Source organism: Pinus tabuliformis, chromosome 8 (assembly GCF_031772625.1).
Source record: "Pinus tabuliformis cultivar Carrire ecotype Pingquan chromosome 8, CPIR1, whole genome shotgun sequence".
Classification (NCBI taxonomy): domain Eukaryota; kingdom Viridiplantae; phylum Streptophyta; class Pinopsida; order Pinales; family Pinaceae; genus Pinus; species Pinus tabuliformis.
This window is the reverse complement of record NC_142294.1, coordinates 425,438,894-425,457,338: the sequence shown is the minus strand read 5'-3', so window position 1 is coordinate 425,457,338 and position 18,445 is coordinate 425,438,894. Positions and strand designations below refer to the sequence as shown.

At 36.3% G+C, this 18,445-nt stretch overlaps 2 protein-coding genes across 2 annotated transcripts; both read left to right on the top strand.

The window, feature by feature from the left end:
- Positions 1–1,434: 1,434 nt before the first annotated feature.
- LOC149235866 (uncharacterized) lies at positions 1,435–12,252 on the top strand. The gene is made up of 5 exons (XM_089368693.1): positions 1,435–1,498; positions 1,736–1,868; positions 1,900–2,125; positions 2,217–2,297; positions 12,008–12,252. The coding sequence occupies exons 1-5, from the start codon at positions 1,435–1,437 to the stop codon at positions 12,044–12,046; spliced, it is 543 nt and encodes a 180-aa protein (XP_089224819.1). The 3' UTR covers positions 12,047–12,252.
- Positions 12,253–12,408: 156 nt separating this feature from the next.
- LOC149235865 (patatin-like protein 5) lies at positions 12,409–17,230 on the top strand. The gene is made up of 8 exons (XM_089368692.1): positions 12,409–12,537; positions 12,639–12,735; positions 13,552–13,650; positions 13,740–13,930; positions 15,318–15,525; positions 15,715–15,849; positions 16,564–16,893; positions 17,051–17,230. The coding sequence occupies exons 3-8, from the start codon at positions 13,564–13,566 to the stop codon at positions 17,228–17,230; spliced, it is 1,131 nt and encodes a 376-aa protein (XP_089224818.1). The 5' UTR covers positions 12,409–12,537; positions 12,639–12,735; positions 13,552–13,563.
- Positions 17,231–18,445: the final 1,215 nt, after the last annotated feature.

Below are 18,445 nucleotides of genomic sequence, written 5' to 3'. Positions count from 1 at the left end.
TTAACTTGACCATCAAGAAATAAGCCCAAACACACCTCTCCACCAATCCACCTACTGCTTACGCCTTGAGTCCAATCAATATCCACCTCACTCCACTTCTAGAATTGTTGAGTGAATTGTATTCCTAGGTTCTAAACCTTAAAAGACACACCCTTCCAAACCACATTGAAAAATGGTAGTTTGAGAGCCATCCCAAGCCTAGAGAGTCCCACCACCTCTTATACTACAACCAATCCACACACCCAGACCAAATCTGATACTTTGTATAATCCCAAGAATTGAATCTTCCATCAAGACAATACCAACACTAAAAACAAAAGGAGTCTCAAAGCTTTCCAAGATAGAGATGACATGAAACTGTCCCACAGCAAACACTCCTCTTCAATTTAACCGAGTACGAATGTTCTGTAGTATCCTCTAACCTCTCTATTTCATGGAATCTGCTGGTATTTATGTAATCACAATTTCACATCTTTTCTTTATGTTATAATTCCTGAGGATTTAAATTGAATTTTTGATTAAATCTAACATCTTAAAAATTTATCAAAATAATTGCTTATACAAATTATATAATTTAAAAGTTAAAATAAATCACTTTTTAAATTTGTAAAAATGGTTTTGAATTTATAGTTAATCTACCTAAAAGGAAAAGGACATAACTTTGTCTATAAATTTTGGTAATTATTAATTAATTCAAAATATTTCCAATTTTTATAAACTAAAAAATAAGATTATTAATTAGATGCAATTAATTTATCAAAAATAAATAAAAATCAACATATTCTAAAACCAAAAACACTTAAAAAAACACTCCGATTAGCATTTTCTCGAGCAATTTGATAATATATTTCTACAATTTTATTAATTTCTTTAGTTCATTAGTGTGGTTGTACAAGCTCCTCCTCACATCACTATTTTAACTTCTTTCAAACTAAATTCTATTGCTATTCCATGAGCATAATTTTTTTTGTTAGACTGAATTTATTAATTTCAAGCAAAAATAACAAACATTCATAATTGAAAACCAACTTAATTTCATTACATATTTATACCTTAACTAATACTATTTGAAGTTGTGTAAAAGCTCCCAAACATAAAATTTACGCAAGTTAAACACGTAAAATAAATTTTTTCTTTTATTATGACAGCTTTTCATTAACAAGGTTGATTTTACGAGTTCTCAGTTGGTATTGGTAATTTTCATGCTTGAACTTAATTAATACAAGTTATATCGCGTTTAATATAGCCTGTTCTAGAGGTTGCTTTCACATGGGCAGCTAATCTGGGTTATCAATTCTGGGATTGCGTTTATGAATGTTGTACCCTTGTCATTAGTGCACCATTTACTTGGCGCCTTGGAAGTGTACCCCACCATTGATTCCATAGTAACTATGCCGGATTATATATATACTTTTCTTTATGTTAAAGCTGGCTATGGCTCCCAGCACATGGGCGGCTAATCTGGGTTATCAATTCTGGGATTGTGTTTATGAATGCTGTACCCTTGTCATTATTGCACCATTTACTTGGCGCCTTGGAAGTGTACCCCACCATTGATTCCATAGTAACTATGCCGGATTAGGGGAGGGTCGCCATTACATGTGCGCCCTCCCCGCCACGTCAGATAACCACGCGTAAAAGCACATGGAGCCGGTACGACACCTGTCCACCGTGGAGCTCCATGTGTTGGCTACCTTATCAACCCATAAATCTTTGTGTTCGCGCCATTTCACAGGTTCGTTTGGGGTCATTGCTGCGATGTATGAGTTTCCCTTTGTGTTTCTGCTCGGGGCCGGTTGTTGGGCGAAGCCCCCGCCGATTATGGCACGGGACGGCCCCGGAACCTGCGCACTTCGTCATTTATTCGTGTGCTGTTTGAGGCGTTTGTTCGGTTGACAGGGTTTGTGGACCTGCGCGCTTCGCCTGGTATGCAGGTGCTGGTGCGAATGTTTGCTGGAGTTTCAGGGTTTGTGGTTGGCACAGCGCTTCTCCTTTTCTTGTGCTTTTCCGCCTGGAGTTCTTGGTCGTTCTGGAATGTCAGTTGTTTAGCATTTCTCTGTTGCTGGTCTTATTCGACGATTTTGTTGTTTGGGGAGGAGTCGGTCGCTGTTTTACTGAGCTCGAGGTCAAATGGTGTTTTGCTGTCAATTTGCTGTTTTGTGGTGGTGTTTTTGTGGTTTTCAGTTCCCTAATATATATTTTTCTTCTCGTTGCAGGTGTGCAGAACGTCGTTGCAGGTGTGGAGAAGGTCTGGCGAGCTCCAGGGAAGGTGGGGGAGGTCGGCGACCATGTACCCGGTAGGATTTTAATCCTACCAGCATTCTCTGTGTTTTTCAACACAACATCTCTATTTTTGGATATTTTGTAAACTTTTATGGCATTTTATGGCATTTTTTGGAGGATTTTTTTCCGAGGGTTTAGGGTTTATGGGATATTTTGAGCTGTTTATTGTTGAAGGTTTAGGGTTTATGGGATATTTTGAGCTGTTTGTTGTTGAAGGTTTAGGGTTTATCTGAAATTTCGTTGTTTTCGTTGTTATCCTAGGCCGTCCCATGCTATCCTCGGCCGTCCGGTGCCCTCGCTGTTATTTTTGTTGTTTTCGGTGCTATCCTAGGCCGTCCCGTGCTATCCTCGGCCGTCCCGTGCCCTCGCTGTTATTTTTGCTGTTTTCGGTGCTATCCAAGGCCGTCCCGTGCTCCTCGGCCGTCCCGTGCCCTCGGCCCCCGAGCAGAAATACAAATGGAAACTCCTACATCGCAGCAATGACCCCAAACGAACCCTCTAAACCCTCTGTCGCTGCTCTCAATTGACTTGCATAACTTATCTTCTCCTCGTCCGTGAAAGCTTCTGTCAGGAACTTCACTTTTTGTATTTGAAATGAAGCCTCGAAACCCTCTGTCGCTGCTCTCAATTGACTAATTTGAGTATATTTACAGTTTAAGCAAATTTGGGGTTTGTTTGGTTGCGCTGAAAATAACAAATTCTTTAATGGCCATATGTATGGGGCAGTGTAAGTCTACCATTGCAGTTATTTAACTATGGAGGAAGAGAAGTCCTGTTCGTTTTTGGAATTTGTTGGAATTTGTTACTCCTGGTTATTAATTTTGGTGCTTTTTGCTATGTTTTGCAATATGGATATCCTGTATACACAGTCCTTTTTGTTTCCATGCTGACGTTGCTCTCAATTGACTGATTTGAGTATATTTATAGTTTAAGCAAATATGGGGTTTTTTTTGTTGCGCTGAAAATAACAAATTCTTTAATGGCCATATGTATGGGCTACCATTGCAGTTATTTAACTATGGAGGAAGAGAAGTCCTGTTCATCTCTGGAATTTGTTACTCCTGCTTATTAATTTTGGTGTTTTTGCTATTTTCCTGAACCTGATGTATATGTTTTGCAATATGGATATCCTGTATACACAGTCCTTTTTGTTTCCATGTTGACGCTGCTCACAATTGACTAATTTGAGTATATTTACAGTTTAAGCAAATTTGGGGTTTTTTTTGGTTGCGCTGAAAATAACAAATTCTTTAATGGCCATATGTATGGGGCAGTATAAGTCTACCATTGCAGTTATTTAACTATGGAGGAAGAGAAGTCTTGTTCGTTTTTGGAATTTGTTACTCCTGGTTATTAATTTTGATGCTTTTTGCTATTTTCCTGAACCTGATGTATATGTTTTCGGACCTCTGACATTTTCCTTTCCTCGAGATGTCTCGGACAGTGGCTGTCATATGCCACCCTTTTGTATCTTATGATGTTTTTTATATTGTCAATATAATCTGTGATGCTTTTTTCTCTGAAAAGAAAAGTTCACACATTTTACAGTCGATTCCAAAACCGGTTACTGATGGTTACAGAGATAAGAGAATAAATATTTTTAGTAATGAATTATGTTCTCATACATAAAATGCATTTCAATAACTAACCCTTCTCGGGCTCCAACGATAAAACCTTACTGTATCAGTGACTTTTCATTTTAATTTAATTAAGGACGTGGATCATGTAAATGAGCAAATATGACTTATTCCTAGGTCCCGCTGATTCAGTTGTTCACTTCAAAGTTCTAATGTAAATTAGTATATGATATAATAGTTTACTCATTCTGTGAATATCTGAAGTAGTCTCTGTTTCCAGCCCGTCTTAGGGTTCACTGACTAGCTATTACAGAATACAATGGGTAGAAATTGCTTTGTAAGCATTATGGTTGAAGCATGAGCTATCAAGTTGAATGATGTTCCTTTTGATAACGGTCCACTTATTGGAGCCATAAGTGAGTTTAGAGCTTTGTACAGTGCTGCAAATTTGATGCCTTCAATGTTGAGATCGAAGGCATAAAAAATACAATGTATAAAATGCTCTTAGAGAAAAGATCATCCAAAGATTAATGGGTTGAGTGTCAAACCCATGTCTCCTAACATCTGATGTCAAAATTTATTGACCACATGAAAAGCCATTGAGCCATTGAGGTGCGAACTATCTAGCCATTGAGCCATTGAGGTGTGAACTATCCACTAAGTAGAAGAACCGAGACATATTAATATGGAACCACATATAGAAATCGAAAGAATGTTCAATACGGGATGATCAAGAGTATCTGTCTCAGGGTTTCCATCTGATTGTGAGGGAGTTGAGTGGACAAAGCTATACTTCTCCCTCCTTCACTTCCAGCGAACAAGGTCATCCCTCCAATTGCTCCCAAGAATGGGGCTTGCACATTCAGTGGCCTTACTGTTCATTTTAATTTAATTAAGGATGTGGATCATGTAAATGAGCAAATATGACTTATTCCTAGGTCCCTCTGATTCAGATGTTCACTTCAAAGTTCTAATGTAAATTAGTATATGATATAATAGTTTACTCATTGTGTGAATATATGAAGTAGTCTCTGTTTCCAGCCCGTCTTAGGGTTCACTGACTAGCTATTACAGAATACAATGGGTAGAAATTGCTTTGTAAGCATTATGGTTGAAGCATGAGCTATCAAGTTGAATGATGTTCCTTTTGATAACGGTCCACTTATTGGAGCCATAAGTGAGTTTAGAGCTTTGTACAGTGCTGCAAATTTGATGCCTTCAATGTTGAGATCGAAGGCATAAAAAATACAATGTATAAAATGCTCTTAGAGAAAAGATCATCCAAAGATTAATGGGTTGAGTGTCAAACCCATCTCTCCTAACATCTGATGTCAAAATTTATTGACCACATGAAAAGCCATTGAGCCATTGAGGTGCGAACTGTCTAGCCATTGAGCCATTGAGGTGTGAACTATCCACTAAGTAGAAGAACCGAGACATATTAATATGGAACCACATATAGAAATCGAAAGAATGTTCAATACGGGATGATCAAGAGTATCTGTCTCAGGGTTTCCATCTGATTGTGAGGGAGTTGAGTGGACAAAGCTATACTTCTCCCTCCTTCACTTCCAGCGAACAAGGTCATCCCTCCAATTGCTCCCAAGAACGGGGCTTGCACATTCAGTGGCCTTACTGTTCATTTTAATTTAATTAAGGATGTGGATCATGTAAATGAGCAAATATGACTTATTCCTAGGTCCCTCTGATTCAGATGTTCACTTCAAAGTTCTAATGTAAATTAGTATATGATATAATAGTTTACTCATTGTGTGAATATCTGAAGTAGTCTCTGTTTCCAACCCGTCTTGGGGTTCACTGACTAGCTATTACAGAATACAATGGGTAGAAATTGCTTTGTAAGCATTATGGTTGAAGCATGAGCTATCAAGTTGAATGATGTTCCTTTAGATAACGGTCCACTTATTTAGCCTTTTTCATGCTCAACTTGATAATGAGAGCAACTTGATAATGAGTGCTCTCAATTTCTCAAGTGTCCCCTCAATGAATAAAATTATTAGTGGCTTTTTCACATTTAATAAAACTTATTATGAGGTATATTGCCTCCTCATTGATTTCTGTATTTAGCCTTTTTCATACTCAACTTGATAATGAGTGCTCTCAATCATAATAAGATTGTCTGGTCATTTGATTTCTATATTTAGCCTTTTTCATATGCAACTTGATAATGAGTGCTCTCAATTTCTCAAGTGTCCCCTCAATCAATAAAATTATTAGTGGCTTTTTCACATTTAATAAAACTTATTATGAGGTAGATTGCCTCCTCATTGATTTCTGTATTTAGCCTTTTTCATACTCAACTTGATAATGAGTGCTCTCAATCATAATAAGATTGTCTGGTCATTTGATTTCTATATTTAGCCTTTTTCATATGCAACTTGAAATGTTATTATTGAATCCCCAAACATCGCAGCAATGACCCCAAACAAACCTGTGAAATGGCGCGAACACAAAGTTTTATGCAATGATATGATGGCCAACACATGAGCTCCATGGTGGACAGGTGTTGTACCGGCTCCATGTGCTTTTACGCGTGGTTTTCTGACGTGGCGGGGAGGGTGCACAGAATAACTTATAGAAATAGTTTTATCATAATTAATATTTTACAGAAAGACATATTCCATTGAAAATTTCTTATCAACACACAGTTAGGTTGCCACAAGAAATCACTACTAGGTTGTTAGCCAAAATGTTTCTTAGGACAAGAAAAAGATACAATCTAGTGTTCTAAGCCAAAATATTTTTGTGACAAGAAAAAGATACAATCTAGTGTTGTAAGCCAAAATGTTTCTGTGCCAAGAAAAAGATACAATCTATCCAAAATCCACATCATAATGTGGTTAGAACCAAAAACATATGGCACCCCTATTCTTTATGGCCCTGAGAATCTTGAGTGCCAAAACTCCCCGAGTTACCTTCTTGAGCCAGGTAGGTTGGCCTACCAGTCAAGGGCTGATTAGGAAATGGTTGATTGATGCCATATGATTGATTCCAATTTGCAGCTTCCAACCATGGAGGTACTGAGTACCCATACCTCACATTTTCCCTACTGACCCCTGCATTAAGTGGAGGTGTGTAATGAGCATACAGAGAATTGACACCAGCTCTGGTAGGAACAAGGCAAGTGGGTAAACCCTCAGTTTGATAGTGGGGCACTTGAATGTTTATGAGATCTTGGAATAATGGTGTATTGTCTGCAATGGAGTCCAATGAGTTTGAAATAATCCTGGTTTCATCAGCTATTCTTGTATCGTTGATCATCCCTTGTTCCTTTTCAAGCATTTGTTGTGCCTTTCGTTTTTCCTTTTCCTGTCTTGCCATTTGCTTTTGTTGGTCCTTAACTTGCCTTGCTTTATCTCTTTCAATCCGTTCTTCTGCTCGACGTTGTGCTGCAACAATCCTTGCTGCCTTCTTCTCCTTGACTATATCCTTCTTTTTCTGTTTTAATTCTTGCATTTCAAATTTCTTTTTTTCTGACTCAACTAACAGGTTTATATAGTCCTCTGAGGTGAGTAACTGTGAGCTTCGGCCCAGACGAAGACTACCTGGTGCACCTTGATTTTTTTTCATTGATACTCTCTCTACTGGTAGCTTTAGGAACCGTCCAAGTGTCTTCTCCACCCCTCCCACCTGCATGTCATTGCTTGGTACTTCCCTTTCAGTATCTGTTGGAACTGATTGAACCATATCATTATCTTCATTTGATGCCTCATTATGTCCTTCATCTTCTTCCATTGATCTATTGTCCACAAAAAAATGAACAATTTCACTGTTCAATTCTACTGGTTGTGAGGGCATGTTCATGCTTTCTTCATTGGTTGCTGAGACACTATGTGCATTCATATTGATCATTGCTTCTGCTAGCCATGAAGGTGGGGTTACTTGGCTTGGCAATGTCAATTGGTCATTGTCAACTGCATGTTCAACAATATCATTAGCAATATCAGCAACAGGAATTTCATTTTCTTGAGTTGGTGGAACAATCTCCATGTTACTAGGAATTTGTTCATTGTTATATTGTGTTTCACATACAGTTTCATCATCTTCAGCATATAAGTGTCCTTGAGACAGGGAAATCATATTGCCAGCTGCAACAACATCATCTTGGTCATCTACTTCTTGCACTTCAACACTTGTTTGGACATTCCCTTCTTCCTGACCATCCACATGAAACGCTTGGCTACAACCAGTATCATGCATAAGAGCATCATAGTTCAGTGGCCAGATTCCTGTCCTCCTAAAGCCAGCCTTGATATTTGATGGTGTCAAAGCCCTTTTAAAAGCTTTACTTGCAAGCTCTGCTAGCTCAAACCTTTTCACCTCAACCCCTAGATTCTTTGCCATCCATGCAGCACGCTCCGACCTGAAATAGTTCTTGAAAGGGCCAAACACACTAACATCAAGGGGTTGCAGCCTATGAGTGGTATGAGCGGGCAATGTCAACAGGTCGATGCCTAAATTGTTTGCTTCCTCAATTGTTTGTACAGCCATGTGGCTCCCATGGCCATCTAATATCAAAAGGTGTCTGTTATTAGGCGAGACGCCACCTGGTACCGATGCAGCAAAGTGAAAAAGCCAACTTAGAAACAGTTCTTTAGTCATCCATGCATGGGGATGTGCAGCCATGCATGCACCTGGTTCACAGTTCTGTATATAGTTTTTCAGTTGATTTTTACCTTTGAATAGATAAAATCCTGGGATTGAAGTACCAATTGCATTAACACAACATAAAATAGTTATCCACTCCCTGCTCTTGGGCAAAATCTTTGGCACATTTCGGCTCCCTCTCTTGGCAATTACCCGCATGCCACAATTCCTCCCTGCCTGTAAACCTGTTTCATCACAGTTCCATATATGGTCTGCTCCATAAGAATGTTTATCGTAAGCACTAGAAAGTGTGTCATAGAACTTTTGCACAACTGCAGGGCGCAAATTTAATGCTCTGTCTCTGTCAAGGCCCTCAGTAGTACGCAATACAAGTTCTGGATGCCTTTTTTTAAACCCAAACCACCATTATTTACCAAGAAACCCATCTTTGAATGGGTTTGGCCTCCCTTGACAGATTTGAGCAACTGTTGATTTGAGTTGTATCAACTCTAGCCCATGTCCCAGTTGGGCCATCTCTTTACACCACTCAACCACCTCGGCCTCCTCCTCCTCAGTCATAACTGTAAGAGGCCCTCTACGTTTTGTATGAGTCAGTCCATTTATCCAATAATGTATTGATGAGGGAGGAATACCATGTTTTTTTGCAGATGCCCGAACTGAGTATCCATTAAACTCTATGTCGTCAATTGCAACTAACATTTTTTCTTTTGTCCATCCTCTTATAGCACTGATCTTTTTAGTTGAGCTTGCCCCTTGGATTGTTGTTGATGGTGGTTCTGTGGCTGATGCTGTGTTAACATCAGCGGCTGTCACATGGTCATTTTCAACAATGTTCCCTGGTGCATTGCCGGCATTGACATCAGCTGGCCTGTCATCATCGGACGATGTGCATCGCAGCTGCGCACCCCTTGTCACTCTCCTACCACTTCTCCTTGTACGAGCAGAGTAACTTCCTTTTGCCATAGATGCAACAACTTGTAAAATTATTGCATGCATTTAGACATTAGAATATATGTCAAATTATGCTTTATTACTTCTGCAAAAATTACTTTTTCTCTATTACAGGAAATTATCAACATGTATGTTGCATTTAGACATTAGAATATATGTCAAATTATGCTTTATTACTTCTGCAAAAATACTTTTCCTCTATTACAGGAAATTATCAACATGTATGTCACTGTTTTCATATATCATTTTCCATTTACTTTCAACAGCTTTATACAGCTAAACCAATGAGGTATGTAAACATGTATGAATTACGTCATTCTCCTTATATTTGTTAAAGATTAGGGAATACAGGTAATAAGTAGGTCTATTCAATATGTACTTACCGTATAGAGTAGAGTGTAATCATTACTAATGGTTGAATCAGTGCCATAAGTAGAACCATGGAAATCAAAGTAATGAGGAAACAGAGCTTGTTACATTAGGATATGCGTATACAGTGATTACAGTCTATCCATATGTATTACATTAGGATATACATATACAGTGATTACAGTGTATCCATATGTATTGATTATGTATTAGAACACAGTAGTTATGCAATTAGAACACAGTAGTTACATATGACTCTTTCTAACCATGCTTGTTTACCTAATTGTGTTTTCTCATTATCTCAAATCTTACAGTCATCTAATCCAATAAAGAGAAATGGTCATCCGCTCGGGCTTCCATTCTAAGAAACCATTCCTCAGTTCTATGGTCCATTCATCAGTAGTAGAAATTCACTTATTTGCATTCTTTCGACTCAATATCAAAATTTTTGCTTTCTCAATAGCTTCATGCTTCTGAAAATACATGTCTTTCGATTATGTTTCAATGTGATGTTTCAATGATGATTGTCAAGGTCTGAAAATATGTGAAAAATTACTAAGTTTATCAGAGTCATTAAAGTTACAATTCGTTTTTGTTCTATGTTTTAACTCATTCTGCATAGAACCCAAGCCATAATAATCGCTCAATTCCTGTAAGCTAAGCTTCAATTCCTATAAGCTAAACAAGCTATGACTACAGTACTAACTGCCTTTTTACTACCTATCTTTTTTTGCATTGCATCAATCTTGGGCTGGAAATGGTTCGAATGCTGGCTTTGATTCTGATGCTATTCAAGGTTAGACTCGGTCTCCGATTGGATATGGCTAGGGAGATGAAACTATATAAGGAACAGGAAGGGATGTGGGGATTGCTTGCTTGGAAGGATAGCGAGTCATGTTTCTTCTTCCAGTGATTAGCTATTGGCTATGACTACAGTACTAACACGACATACGTAACCTCTGTGATATGTAAGATGTAATCACTATTACATTTGATTCTATGGTCTCCTAGGTGTCATAGACAATCGGTTTTACTTCAGTTTAATCGAGTTTCATTGCAGTCATTTATTTTTTATATTTTTCATATAATTTATTTAGTTATTTTGAATATTGTGAAGAACAATCTCTGCTCCAAGATTTCTCTCCATTATCTGTGACTTAATTTACAGAGCTGAGTTATGTAAATCCCCATTCCTTTGGTCCAACTTTTACAACTTCGTATGGCTCGGGCTCTCCATACCCTAAGGTCTCGAGCTCAACGAGGTGAAAAGATATGAAGGCCAATAAGACGGTCATCTGCTATGTTACTTATAATTGTGTTTTCTCATTATCTAAAATCTTACAGTTCTATGGTCCATTCACCAGTAGTAGAAATTCACTTATTTGCTCTATGTTTTAACTCATTCTGCATAGAACCCAAGCCATAATAATCGCTCGCTCAATTCCTGTAAGCTAAGGTGTAAGCTAAGGTTCAATTCCTGTAAAGTAAACAAGCTATGACTACAGTACTAACACGACATACGTAACCTCTGTGATATGTAAGCTGTAATCACTATGAAGCTGATGATATAATAAGCTAGAACACATACATAAACTCTGTATAAAAAAGGTTAACTGTAACTGTATAGGTTAACTGTTGCCCTATGGACAGAACTGTAATGTAAGAAATCTGATAAATGAAAACAATGAAAACAGAACTGTAAGAAGAATGAGTTGTAATTCATAGAACTAACTTGAATATATTGGCCACTGTTTTGTGATGTTGTCTTCAAGTTTGCTGAATAGTTTGAAAGCATAAGATGAACTTCAACAGTGGGTGGACTTCTTTTATAGTTTTGGGGACTTGATTTTAATTGGTGGACATGGATGCACATGGATTGCAATGGCTTCATTTTGAATGTGTGGTATGGATTTAATTTGATGTGATCTAATGGTTGGGAATTGTTTATTTGTTGATCCATGTGCTTTGATCTGTTTTAATGAGAAATAGAGTGAGATGGGTGTCATTTATTGCAGTTATTGGGTCTGGGTATCATTTATTGAACAAAGTGGATTTAATTGTTATTGGGTTGGGTGTCATTTATTGAACAAAGTGGATTTAATTGTTATTGGGTTGGGTGTCATTTATTGAACATAGGGTGTTTAGCTGTTGAACAACACAGCAGTTATGCTGACATACATTCCTTTTGTTATGTGCAGGTAGGCATATTTATTTGGGATGCAAAGTTGCAGTTCTGATGAGTGGGGGTTGAAGTGACTGCTGTTTTGTACTTCTGGAATAGACCAGTTTGGAAGCCTTTATGGCTCTAGCTGTTTTCTACTTGGGTCAATATGTTTTGCAATATTAAGTAGTAAAATACTATTTATGGACAGTTGTGGGCCCAGTCAATGTATGGGTGATTTTTGGACATAATTTAATACTTATTTATACATAATGTTATTTATTTCTGTCTTAATTTTGATTTCAAAAGTCTTAATCACTGGTGGTTTGGTGGGACCAGTATTATATCAACTACTGATCCCTGCATAACATTAGGAATCTCTCCCCTATATATATACTTTTCTTTATGTTAAAGCTGGCTATGGCTCCCAGCTGGCTCTCAGGATAGATTTACTTCGCTACTTAACTCTGCTCTCCCTGTACGCGGCACGAGCAGCCCACTCTCACAGCCCCTCTCCTAGATCTTCTCTCCACTTCAACGGAGGAGATTTGGCTACACAGATGTACGGTTAGTACTCTATCATGAGTGATATTACTGCTTTCGATAGTTTCTATGCCGCATTTGCTTCCTCTTATGTTTGTTCTATGGCTTGGTCTTGGCTCCTTCAGGCCTCTGGTGGCTCTGTTCCTCAACAGTCCGCGATCTCCAACTAGTCGAGAGGCTTCCTCGTTGGGTTTATGACTCTACCGTCTAAGAGTGGTCACGGTAAGCTTGCGCACCTTATGCTCTTGGCGTTTGCTGCACAGTGGTTTGTTAATTCATTCATTTACATATTCCATCTTTAATATGTTGTTGTATCTTCTACTGAAGATGCTACTCTATGGAAATGAAGCCTGCAATTGGATGGGAAACCCTTTCAGGCTTCATCACCCGAGGCGCCTTCCGGGTAGGAGAATCTTCTAAGAGTGACTTTAAGGCGGGAAAGTTGAGTCCGTTGGGTGTACGAACAGTGTTTTCCATTTTGCAGGCATTTTCCAAAGCCTGAATCTTTTAGGGAGAAATACTAGTCGATATTAACTCCTGTATGAGGCCGTAGGCCATACTGTTTGGGTTTTTCATGTATTTTCGAGTTGCCTGAAGGTAGCTTCTGGCTACAAGACCCAAGCTAGGTCGTGCCGGTTTATTGGTCCAACTATGAATATATATTGTTGCTAAACTAAGAACTGAACCTTCCTGTGGGTTAATCCCAGGAATGGGACTTATTTGACAATTTAATCTGTAAGGTCTTTTAACCGTTGTTTACTCCTCTGTTTGCCGGTTAACAGATTTTGTTTTCCCACAAGAAGAGTTTATCGAGATACTGTGATGATGAAAGTATTGCTTGTATGTAGTCATTGCTCGTTGATTAAACTTTAGACCCGGCGACTCTAACTGTTCACCAGTTGATCGTTTGGTGTGGCGAGGTCGACCAAAATTTCCCCCATTTACAGAACGAAACCAGATTTTTTTGCTATATATTTAGACCCTTAGGTCGCCTTAATTTGAGGTGTTTTCGTTTCGTTTCGTTTTGTGTGTGCGCAGATTGTTGGTGATATGATTACAATTCTGAGCATCGATGGAGGAGGCGTCCGTGGGATCATTCCAGCAACGATCCTGGAGTCCCTCGAGAGAGAGCTGCAAGTAAAGTTCTAATTATTGGATTGAGAAAAAAATCGTGATGGATTTATTATATATCTTTGTAATTGAGTATATGTGTTATGTACTTACAGGAACTTGACGGCAAAGATAAGAGAATCGCTGATTATTTCGATGTCATCGCTGGAACTAGCACTGGAGGATTGATAACTGCTATGTTAGCAGCTCCAGATGACGGCACAGAGCCGCGCCCGCTGTTTACTGCAGACGAGATTACAAAGTTTTATTTCGATAAATGCCCTCTTATTTTTCCACCATCGCCCGGGTAAGTTTTATTTGGCTGACTGTTTTCTTATTCTCCAGTCATACTGTGTAATTTGAAAAATTAGGGTTTCAGTTTAATTTAGGTAATAGTCAATTACATTTAGTAATATTTATTAATCACATTTACTAATATAATTATACTAAAATTTATAGTATTTAAATTTTTAATATGTGAATGTTTAATATTAAGGTTTATATTAGATTTAATATTTGAGAGAGAGTTTATTAATATATGTGGTTTATTGTTAACACTATCTATTGAATTAGCTTTTGTGCATGTGCTTCATATACTTTGATATAATGGTGCTAGGGTTTATAACATTTCAAGTTTATAATATGGGGTTTATAATGTATATGGTTTAATATTAAGTTTGATTAGCCTAGGTCCATCTTAAATCTGGATCTACCAAGGGTCTAGAGGGATCAAATCTCTTTTAACTCTAAAATAAATTTGTATCTCAATAAATTCTCAATGCTATAACATCAATATGTAGAGTCTTTTTTAAATGTAAAACTTGGATACATGTTTATATTGTGAATTTGTCAATTCTAGATTTTTTTTTTTTTTACAAACCTAACCATATGTATCACTTAAGAAATCGAAAATTTATGTATAATTTTTTTTTTATGATTTTATAATATTAACGTTTATAATATATAGAGTTTCAATAATAATTATAATATTAAGGTACAACAATATAATTAGATTTAGAATTTCATAATATTAATGTTGATAATATATAGAGTTTGACTAACAATTATAATATTAGGCTTTGTAATATACGTAGTTAGTATCATATATTAGGATTTAATATAAAATTTAACAATATATTTAATAATTATTGATGTGGCTGATATACAGTTATTATCTACCTAATAGTTGGCTTAATTAGCAGTTATTTTTATTCTTGATGTTCAATACCATGCATTAATTAACAATTGTTTTTGTTGTTAATGTTCAATACCATCTCTTATTTAGAAAAAAAATTGAATATACTATTGAACCAACAAATAGTGAAGAATATGTTCTGGAAAGAGTAGTGAGTTAGAATATATTTTTAATTTCTATATAAAAAAGCACAACCAATTAATTTTATATGAACCATCCCTTATTTAGAGAAAAAACTAAATATGCTAAATGATAAAAAACAAATTCCCTTGATAAGTAATGTGTGACAGTATAACTTTGAATTTCTATCTGCAAAACGCACAACCTAATTGTTTTATATGAACCATAGTATAACTTTGAACTTCTACATACAAAACCATGTGACAGTATAACTTTGATTTCCATATGCAAAAAGCACAACCAATTAATTTTATATAGTGTATGACCGTATAACTTTAATTTCTATATAGAAAACACAACCCATTAGTTTTCTATGAATGATTGACAAGGGCTTCTCGAGATGGTTTGATAAATTGAAAAGGGGTTACAGGCCGCATGTGTGGGGTCCGAAATATTCAGGGGAACCACCGCACAAGATCATCAAAGAAACATTGGGGGAAAAGATATTACGCAACACGCTCGCGAACGTTGTGATTCCCGCATATGATATCCAGTTACAGTATCCAGTAATTTTCTCGAGTTTTGAGGTAAACTTTGTATGATCATAATGTGAACTGGGCTGACCATTAATCGCCAATATTCCAGTTAATATCCAGTTACAGTATCCAGTAATTTTCTCGAGTTTTGAGGTAAATAAACTTTGTATGATCATAATGTGAACTGGGCTGACCATTAATCGCCAATATTCCAGTTAATGCAACACATTGTATTCGCAGGGGAACAATAATGATGCAAAATTGTGCGATGTCTGCATCGGAACTTCAGCTGCTCCCACATATCTTCCGCCTTATCACTTTGATGCGCACAATAGCTTTGACCTCATAGACGGGGGAGTTGCGGCGAACAATCCAGTAATGCTTGTTTATATGTTTAAATTTTTTTACACCATAATTGATTTGATGCTCAGTCTATGTTTATGTTCCCATCATTTGACAGCAATTTCTTTGGAATGCCTAATGGCAATTAATTTAAATAGTATAGATCTAAATTTATTTTTTCAGCAAAAAAAAAGCTATATATTTCAATTATATTCATCCACAGGAAAATGTACAGATCCAGTGGAAATTAGTTTAATCAGTATAGATCCAGATTTATTATAAGGAGCAAGGGAAAAAAAGCATAGAGAGCTTATCATTGTAATTAAAAAATAAACAAAACAAACCAAACCGCCTTAAAAATTTGATTGGAAACTGTTTTACATCTCAAAACACCCAGTCGCCAATAATTTGACAGCCGATGGGTTATTTAAATTGAAGGGAAAGTAAAAGCCATATCCTCAATTTTATATGCTCACGTTAGGGTTTTGATTTGGTTAAGATATTAGTGCTATGATGGTTCTGGGTATATGAACATCCATAGTTTTTTACCAATAATATTCATCTCCAATCCCCATCACTTGGTAGACTTCAAATGTTCTTACCTCCAATACTGTCTGATGTTCTGTTTATGTTTACATGTCAATTGTTTTGATTCTCTATTAATAAGACTTGTTATCGAATTATCATACTAAAAAAATTGGATTGATTTTTATTTTTATTTTTTTAAATTAACTAATAATTTTGCAGATGTTACTCTCGATAAATCACCTGACCAAACAAGCTAAGGCTTATGGAATGCCAGACGACGAGAAAAGTACTCAATATTGGGCATTGAAGCAAGCAGTAGACGCTCTGCACTCGAAGGAAGACCTCTTGAAAAAGTGTCTGGTGCTTTCTCTTGGCACTGGAGAAGCAAAAACTGGTTACCGGGCTACGGACGCTGCGGGATGGTTTAGTAATCATGGTAAATGTCCTTTAATTGACATATTTATGCAATCGAGTTCAGCTATTGTGGACTTTGAGGCATCTATCATGTTCCAAGGCTTGCAATTAGCGGATAATTATCTAAGAATCCAGGTCCTTTAATTCTTGCACCTCTTAATTATAAACAATTAATTCAGTACTATATTTAGGCATAATTATATTTACAGATTGCCTGAATATATTTGTCTCTTGTTCGTTTGCACACAATCCATATCTAATAGATTCTATTACTTATTGGGATGATGATCAGGAACCCAACTTAGAAGATAAAAGAAGTGCACTGGATCTGTCAACAGACGAAAATCTTAACGCGCTGAAAGATATAGGCATTGAACTTTTGGACAAACCTGTTTCGAGGGTGAATATACACACTGGCCGGTATGAGCCTGTGGAGGGAAAAGGCACCAACAGGGAGGAATTGAAACGGTAAATTCACAGCTTACTTTTTAATAGTCGAATTTTATATATAGAGTTTAGTTTATATAAGAATAAGTATTTAATGTAATGTAAGATTGTGATTTATTTGTTATTTAAAATTACAAGTTTAAATATATAAATGGATTTAGCACTTTAAAATTTTTTATAGCTTTGTTTTAATTTTACAGATTAAATAACTTAAATTCAAACTTTTAAAAATCTTTATCAAATTTTTATTAAAATACAGTATAAATGTTTTGAAAAAGCCCATTACTTAAAATAACCTTGAACCATATAAATAATTTTTATATTATATTTTTTTTTTATCAAATTGTCTAAATTTTGACTTCAAACTTCACCTGTGGCTTTAACTTTCACATCACATCAAAAAGTGACTTTACAATACACGTTATGATGATTTATTCTAAACCCCTCTGGCCATAACAATTTTCTGTTTTCCTATTTTCCATTTTCTTATTATTATTGGAAATAGCTTTTATAATTATTATTAGTCTAACAGGTGGATATGGTGGAATTGGTTTGGCAGGTTTGCGAAGGAACTTTCGGACGAAAGAAAGGAAAGAATGTCACGGCGACCATCGTAGTGACCGTCTTTGAAATGGAAAACTGCTGCACACGGACTTAGCTCATTTTCGTGGAAAACTTTATAAACTAAAAGTTGAACTGGATTTTCACTACTTTGACTTTTATGGAAGTACAATTATTTAGACTTTCTAGTATTTTAGAATGTTAGTTTCTCAATTTTACTTTCAGCATGCTCAAGGGTTAAATACCAAACCGTATTTAGACACTATTATATTTTCAAATGTTAGTTTCTCAATTTTACTTTCAGCATGCTCAAGAGTTAAATACCAAACCGCCGTAGACGGTAAACACTTTATTACAGACCTTTTAATTATTAGCATGGCATGTCGATTATATATATATATATATATATATATATATATATTTTATTATTCTCGGGTAGAAAATTGAGATTTTTATATACATGACCTTTTAATTATTAGCAAGGGGAAATTAAATTGAGGTTTTATATACATGTCGATTATATAGATATAGATTATTATTGTCTGGTAGAAAATTGAGATTTTATATACATGTGGATGGTTGCAGGATGGACTCTTCTTTTTTTCCATGTAATTATGTAATATAAAAAGATTTTTTAATATTGGATGGTAATATATATATAGCTGTAGGATGGAATATA

Bases quoted from the DNA above. Each gene is read 5' to 3' on its own strand.
- LOC149235866 (XM_089368693.1), top strand. From the start codon at position 1,435: ATGGCTCCCAGCACATGGGCGGCTAATCTGGGTTATCAATTCTGGGAT. The intron at 1,499-1,735 runs GTACCCTTGTCA...GCCATTTCACAG, and splicing joins GGATTGTGTTTATGAATGCT to GTTCGTTTGGGGTCATTGCT. The intron at 2,298-12,007 runs GTAGGATTTTAA...TGTTATGTGCAG, and splicing joins GGTCGGCGACCATGTACCCG to GTAGGCATATTTATTTGGGA.
- LOC149235865 (XM_089368692.1), top strand. From the start codon at position 13,564: ATGATTACAATTCTGAGCATCGATGGAGGAGGCGTCCGTGGGATCATT. The intron at 13,651-13,739 runs GTAAAGTTCTAA...ATGTACTTACAG, and splicing joins CCCTCGAGAGAGAGCTGCAA to GAACTTGACGGCAAAGATAA. The intron at 13,931-15,317 runs GTAAGTTTTATT...TTTTCTATGAAT, and splicing joins ATTTTTCCACCATCGCCCGG to GATTGACAAGGGCTTCTCGA.